This window comes from Chrysochloris asiatica, unplaced genomic scaffold, assembly GCF_000296735.1.
Source record: "Chrysochloris asiatica unplaced genomic scaffold, ChrAsi1.0 scaffold00026, whole genome shotgun sequence".
NCBI lineage: Eukaryota > Metazoa > Chordata > Mammalia > Afrosoricida > Chrysochloridae > Chrysochloris > Chrysochloris asiatica.
The window spans coordinates 2457126-2464980 of NW_006408544.1; the positions used below are offsets into that span (position 1 = coordinate 2457126).

Sequence of the window (7855 nt, forward strand, 5' to 3'; positions counted from 1 at the left end):
CTTGAAGGGGGAAGAACATAGAGCAGGCAGGTAGGAGACCAGTGGCGAGTTCATGGAAGTCATGTGGGTGAGAGATACCAAGGCTCACAATAGCCCCTGAATGGATGAGGTAATCAGGTAGAGTCCTTCACAGGATTAGATGCTGTAGGAAGGTGGGTAGAACCCCACCGTGCAGTGGTTGTGGAGTATGAGTGACAGGTGAATATTGAAGTGGTGGTGGGTTTTGATTAGGGTTTGGAGAGAAGGGATAAGTTCGAAAAATGCTTCAGAGATGAGTTGGCCACGACTGAAGGACAGCTCCACATGGCAGGGGAGAAGAGGGCAGAGGCTAGCCTGAGCCCTTGGTGACTATCCATCAACTGGGCAATTAAAGAAAGAGAATTAGTGAAATGGGCTGGGAGGTAAACAGAAATGGGACTCAATTTCTGATGTGCTACGTGTTATGGGCCCCTTCTGGATTCGCTATCAGGTCTGGAACTCCGGGGAAAGAGCTGGGCTGGACATGAGAGTGGGAGCCACTGATAAGGAGGTGGAGGCTGCAGGTATCATTCAAGAGAGATCAAAAAAGGTCCTCAGAACCTCAGGCAGTCCCTTCTGAGAAGGACTGAGAAAGAAGAGAAACCTCTGGAAGAAGCAGCTGTTAAAGGAACTGAGGAAATGGAGATGAGGTCAGAGAGGGCAAGGGAAAAATACTTCAGGAAGAAGGGAGCCATCAAGAGAGCCTCATGCTGAAGAAAAAGAGAGGGACTTAGAGAGAGAGCTAGAAAGAGAGTGGAAGCTATTCAGTTTGTCAGTGAGGATGCCTCCAGCAACCTCTGAATCTAGTTTGGAGAAGTAAGGTGAGGGATGAATGGAACAGGAGGAAATGAAGACAGAGGCGTGTGTTCATTACTGCCTAGAAGCTTGGTTGAGGAGACGACTCAAGGCATCTGACCAGAGAAATTTGGAAGCCTCTGAGAGAAGTGGTTAAGGGTTATCCTGCCTATATTTCAGGTGGAGAAACTGAGCCTCAGGGGAGTTAAGGGGCTTTGAAAAATCACCACAAATTAGTGGTGGAAGACGCCTGTCTTTTATGTAGTAATTTCTTATATGGACAATTAAAATATAAAACACGCATACATATTTGGTGTGCTGATTACAGAAGTAAAACACGTTCAGTGAGGAAATCCAGAACCACATATGCAAAATCATAAAGGAAAAATACAAAAATCACCTGAAATTCCACTACCCAGAGATAAGCCATTTACATCATTATGTGCTATGCCCTTCAGTTTTTCTTCCTATGTCAGTATACATAAATACATATGGGTCATACTGTACCTACTGTGTTATAGCTCCCTTATTTCATTTAACAACGTATCATATGAATATTTCTCCATATAAATAAGTATTCTTTAAGAAGTTCTTTTGTTTTTGTTTTTGCTTTTTAGCTCACAGTCTAGTTAGGGAGACAAGACTTACAGAAGGAATTCTATGGCAAGCTGTCAAGAGCAGAGTAAGAAGCAATTGGGCACAGGGGATGGATCATAGGATTGGGAGCCCAGTGGACTGGTTCTTTGCGTCTTGAATCAGGCACTGACTCACAGCGTGGCCTTAGGTGAGACATTTGCTCTCTCTGGGCCTCAGAAACACCAAATCTCATAGGGTTATAAGGTTCCTTTTCTGTTTTTCCTTTAAAAATTTATTGTGAATTGGGTAAAGATTACAGAACAGATCAGTTTTCTATTCAATTCATATATATTTCATGCTATTGACTGCAATCCCTTCAATCACTTACCCCACTTCCAACTGTGTTTTCTGTTTCCATTTATTTTTCTTTCCTAGCCTTTCTTAACTTTATCCTTAAGTAAATGATATCATTTTGATTTCAAATTTGGAGGATGTATCTTCCTAAGGCTATTGTTTTTCTTCTAGAGCTATCTATTGTTTAGCTGAAAACTGAGCAACAGGGGAGTAAGTTCAGTCCCAAATCTGAAGGGTTACTAAGGACCATAATCTTGGGGGTTCCACCAGTCTCTTTCCAACTAGCGAACCTGATTTTAAAAATGATTTTGAGTTCCACATTTTCTCCCACTCTATCCAAGACCTTCAAATGTGATCCCTTTCAGCACCATTGGCAGTGGTAGCTGGGCCTCACCTAGCTCTGGTCTCAGGGCTGTGGAGACTGGTGCTTGCATGTTCTGTTAGTCAGTTGGGCTCATTGTTTCCATGTGTCTTTGATTTTCTTCACTCTTCTTTCCTCCCAACAGGGAGATAACAATTGTTGCACTTTAGATAGCTACCCATAAGCCTTCAAGACCTCAGTCAGTCACCAAAGTAGAACATAGAACATTTTCTTTGTGGACTATGTTATGCCAATTGACCTTGGTGTCCCCTGAGACTATGCTTCTGAGCCTCTAGTCCCAGTGACTCATTCACTCAAGGTGTTTGGTATGTCTAAGAAGTTTCCATTACTTTGCCTCCTGCATGTTTCATCACATTCATGAATATATTTGCAGTGTACAAAACATGTAGAAATATCCTCTGTCAAATCTGTATAAATGATTAAGTATGGTCCAATTTTCCCTCCCACACTTAGTCGCCTGCCTGTTTATCCATGCATTCACTCATTGATCATTGTTAGAGCAGGGATGTGCATTGCTCCCCTCCCAGTGTCTTCCCCTGCCTTCAGAACTTTACTGACGACCCTTTTATTACATATTGTATAAGGCAACCTTTCAAGACCAGCTGCTATCCCTGTAAAATGACTGAGAGAGAAACTTAGAAAAAGGAACCACCCTTCATGGTTCTGCAGGTTGTGTGACTATGTTTAGCTTTAGTTTCTTCATCTGAAAAAGGGTCATCATGCTTCTCTACTCTGCCTATTAAGACTCTGGTGAGAGTAAAATTAGATAACTAAGATGACGCCACGGAACAGCTAATGTTTATGCAATGTTTTGCTATTGACCACATTTATTTAATCATCTCTGCAAACCTATTAAGCAGGTACTATTTTCATCCTTATTTTTTTCAGATGAAGAAACCATGGCTTAGGAAGGTAAGGTCACTGTTCAAGGTTATAGGCAGTAAGTGGTAGGGTTGTGATTCAAGTCCTGGTCTCCTTGTTGCCACAGCACTGGATCTTTGCCCTGCACCATTCTGATGGGTGTGCGACCTGAGAAGAAAGGAAAAAAGAGATCAGAAAGACTAGGACTGACTCACCCTTGGGCTAGCTTTGTTGCTGGCACAGGCACCCAGATCTGTGGGGAGTTACTGCCCTCTGGTGTTTTATGTGCAACTTGTCCCATTAGAGAGGACAGCTAGCAATCTGCCTACCTCAGAAGAGAGTGGGTGGTTGTATACTTTGGAGTGGGTTCTGTCCCCTAGCAACCTGTATAGGGTTTCCGAGCCTGTAAATCTTTACGGAAGTAGAAAGCCTCATCTTTCTCACATGGAGTGGCTGGTAGATTCAAACTGCTGACCTTGTGTTTAGCACCCCAATGTGCAACCCACCCAATTAATCTTAAAAATGTCAGGGGGTTCAAGGATGGCTATTATTGCTAAGTCCCATCAAGTCGGTTCTGACCCATAGTGACCCTGTCTAAGTTTTCTGAAGAGATGCTGGTGGGTTTGAACTGCCTAACTTGCAGTTGTTGTTAAGTGCCGTTGAGTCAGTTCTGACCCATAGCGAACCTGTATAGGGTTCCCTAGGAGCAACTGGTGAGCTTGAAACCCCAAACTTGCAATTCAGACCTACTTTTCAGTTCACTGATTAACTCACAGTGCCACACCAGGTCTATTATATAACAATATAAACAAATTTAATAATATAATTGCTGACAATTCTTATGGGGCAGTTTTTACTCTGGGTTGGCAAAAATTTAATCATAAAGTAGCATCAGTTCCAACTCATAGCGACCCTGATAGAATTTCGAAGCAGTGAAAGTTGGAAACCCTAACAGGGTTGCTATGGGTTGGAAACCCTAACAGGGTTGCTATGGGTTGGAACTAATACGACAGCATTTAGCAACAACAACAACAGCAACAATGAGCTGCAATGGATTGGTGTTGTCTATTTTGAACCAGACAATCATATGGTTTACTACACCAAGAATGACAAATTCAAGAGGAATAGCATTGCATTCATCATTCAAAAAGAACATTTTAAAATCTAGCAATGCTAGATAATATCTGTACCCCTATAAGGAAAGTGGAGTCTTGGTGTAGCACTGTAGGATAATGCACTGGACTTAAATATAATTTCGAACCACAAGGTTGGCATTTCAAATTCACCAGTCCCTCCTCAGAAACTGTATACAGGGCCACTAAGAGTTGGAACCAACTCAGTGGCACTTAACAACAACAAGGAAGGGCAGTTAATGTTATTCAAAGTTATGCAATGATCACTAGAGCCATTGATGAAAAAACAGAAAAATTCTATCAACTTCTTCAGTCTGAAATTGATCAAACATGCAATCAAGATGCATTGATATTTATTAATGATTGGACTGAGAATGTTGGAAACAAAGAGGAAGGGCTGGTGGTTGGAAATATGGACTTGGTGATAGAAATGAAGCTGAAAATTGTGTGCTGGAAATTTGAAAGACCAATGACCTCTTCATTGCAAATGCATTTTTTTGATAACATTAATGGCAACTGTACACATGGACCTCACTAGATGGAATATGCAGGAATCAAATTCTCTGTATCTGTAAGAGATGGTGGAGAAGTTCCATATTATCAGGCCAACTGTGTAACAGACCATCAATTGCTCATATGCAAGTTCACTCTGAAGCTAAAGAAAATTAAAACAAGTATATGAGAGCCAAAACATGACCTTGAGTATATTCCACCTGAATTTAGAACAGATTTGAATTTAGAATTTAGAACAGATTTGATGCATTGAATACTAGTGACTGAAGACCAGATGTGTTATGGGATGACATCAAGAACACCACACATGAAGAAAGCAAAAAGTCATTAAAAAGACAAAACAGAAAGAAAATATTGAAATGAATGTTAGAAGAGACTCTGAAAATTGCTTTTGAAGGTAGACTAGCTAAAGCAGCTAGAAGAAACTAAGTAAAAGAGCTAAATAGAAAAGTTAAAAGAACAACTTCAAAAGGCAAAGTCAGGTATTATAATAAAATATACAAAGACATGGAGATAGAAAACCAAAAGGGAAGAACACACTCAATATTTCTCAAGTTGAAAGAACTAAAGTACAAAATTCAAGCCTTGAGTTGCAATATTTAAGGATTCTATGGTGCGGAGCTGTAGGATCAGCAATGGATTTTGAACCACAAGGTCCGTCAGCTGTTTCTCAGAAACCCTATGCAGGGTTGCTATGAGTCAGAACTGACTCGAAGGCACTTAAAAACAACATGAGTAAAATATTTAATGATATAGGAAGCATCAAGGAGTGTGTTGACTGGAGAATAAGCACTGTACTACAAACCACAAGATTGTTGATTTGAACCCACTACCTAATCTATGGGAGAAAGATGAGGCTTTCTGCTCCTGCAGAAATTTACAATCTTGGAAACCCTAAACAGAGTCCCTATGAGTAAAAATCAACTTGATGGTGCTTAACAACATCAATAGGAAGCATCAAAAGAAGAGGGAAGGAATTCACAGACCACTGTACTAAAAAGAACTGCTTGGTGACCATTTTAAGAGGAACCATATGAGCAAGAACCGATAGTATTAAAGGGAGAAGTGCAAGCTGCACTGGAGTCACTGATGAATACAAAGCTCCAGGAATTGATGGAAAACCAATGGAAATGTTTCAACAAACTCATGAAGTGCTGGAGGTGTTCACTTGTCTATGCCAAGAAATTTGGAAGACAGTTACATGGTCAACTGGTGGAACACATCCATATTTGTGCCCATTCCAAAGAAAGGTGATTCAACAGAATGTGGAAATTATCAAACAACATCATTAATATCACAATCAAGTAAAGTCTTGCTGAAGGTAATTTAAAAATAGTTGTAGCAGTACAATCACCGAGAGCTGCCAGAAGTTCAAGCCGGATTCAGAAGGGAACATGAAAGGAGGGATAGCTTTGATAATATCAGATGGATCTTCGCTGAAAGCAGAGAATACCCGAAGTATGTTAACTTGTGTTTTGCTGACTGTGCAAAAGCATTAGATTGTATGGTTCATAATAAACTATGGATAACATTATGAAGAATGAGAATTCTAGAACTTTTAATTGTACTCATGAGGAATCTTTGCACAGATCAACAGGTTCGAACAGAACAAAGGGATACTGCACGGCCTAAAATCAAGAAAGGTGCCCGTCAGAGTTGTATCCTTTCATCAAATTTATTCAATCTGTATGCTGAGCAAATAATAATCTGCTTGTTGGGTTAGATGATAAGGTACACAACATAAACATTGAAGGAAACCTCATTAACAATCTGAGATATACAGACCACACAATCTTGCTTGCTGAAAGGGAAGAAGACTTGAAGCACTTACAGATGAAGATCAAAGACTACAGCTTCAGGAGAGATTACAATTCAATGTAAAGAAAACAAAAATCTCCACAACTGGACCAATAAACAACATCATGATAAATAGGGGAAGTACTGAAGTCACCAAGGATTTTAATTTGCTTGGATCCATTATCACTGGTCATAGAAGCAGCACTCAAGACATAAAAAAATGGGAACTTCCAACAAGATGGCAGGTTATACAGACCCTCTACAATAAAGGTGTGGAAGACCAAGTGAAACAGATGCAGGCGATAGTCCTGGAACCCTGAGCATCAGAGGAAGGGATAGAAAAGTAGACTGAATGCTTACTAGGAGAAGTGAAGACACAACAAAAAAAAGAAGAAAGGTCAATTGTGTCAGCTGATCAGACACAAAGCAAGCATCTTGAACTTTCGTGAATGACTTTGGATGAAGATGGTGGCTTGGTGGTGCAGACGCACACAGGTGATTCTTGGTGATAAAGATGCCATTTTTCTTGTTCCCCACACTTCTCTGGTGACCAGAGGCACCCCCAATGCCCAGGTACCACTACCAACTGCTCTGAAAAGGATCACATTAAAGGGTCCTGGATAGAGTGGGAGAAAATGTGGAACAAAACTCTAAATTATTAAGAAAAAAAAACAAAAAACAACTGGATTTACTGGTCAGAAAGAGATAGGAAGAACTTGAGACTATGGCCATTGACTTCCCTTCAGATCTGGAAAGGAACACATCCTTGTGAACCAACTTTCAGCCAAGCAGTAGATAAGTATCAAGGAGTGGGGGGAGAACAACACTAGTAAGGTATGATCACCATGGAATGGTCAATCATTCAAAATCAAAGGGCAATGTTTTCCTAAGGTTAAAGTTGAGAAGGGATGAGAATGCAGGTGGAATGGAAATAGAAACCACAGGGAGGAAGTGGGATAGCTGTCATTGCATGGAGGCTTTTAAATCATTGTAATGAAACAAAGTGTATGATTTGTTGAATGTAAAACTGATGATCTTGTCTGTAAACTTTCACTCAGATCACAATAAAAAGTAAGAAAAATATCAAGTTTCAGAATAAATTAAAAAAAAAAAAACATTGGCAGCAACTATAAAACTACAGTGTGTGCTTCTAACAATGTGATTCTAAGCATCATTGTATTGGGGAAATAATGGCAATTCTGACTGGAGCATATTGTTCTTGTTAAGTGTCTTTGAGTTTGTTCTAACTTATAGTGACCTTATATAGGATTTCCGAGGATGGGTGGCAGGGTTTGAACCACTGGCCTTGTGGTTAGCAGTCTAGTACATATTCTGCAGTATCATACTAGGACTCCAAGATTAAAAAAGCAAATTAGCATAGAGTTTTAGCCTTGTAGGTATATTCATACATGTAAGCAGGGTTTAC

The 7855-nt window shown here is 40.2% G+C and overlaps 1 protein-coding gene across 1 annotated transcript in view; it reads left to right on the forward strand.

Annotated features, from left to right (window-relative positions):
• The first annotated feature begins 442 nt into the window (after positions 1–442).
• Positions 443–7855, forward strand: part of LOC102813892 (L-amino-acid oxidase-like) — a 57607-nt gene continuing 50194 nt past the window's right edge. Inside the window, exons 1-2 of the mRNA XM_006839833.1 lie at positions 443–542; positions 1431–1495. Of these exons, the coding sequence (XP_006839896.1) occupies positions 443–542; positions 1431–1495 (165 nt within the window). The remainder of the gene's footprint in view (positions 543–1430; positions 1496–7855) is intronic.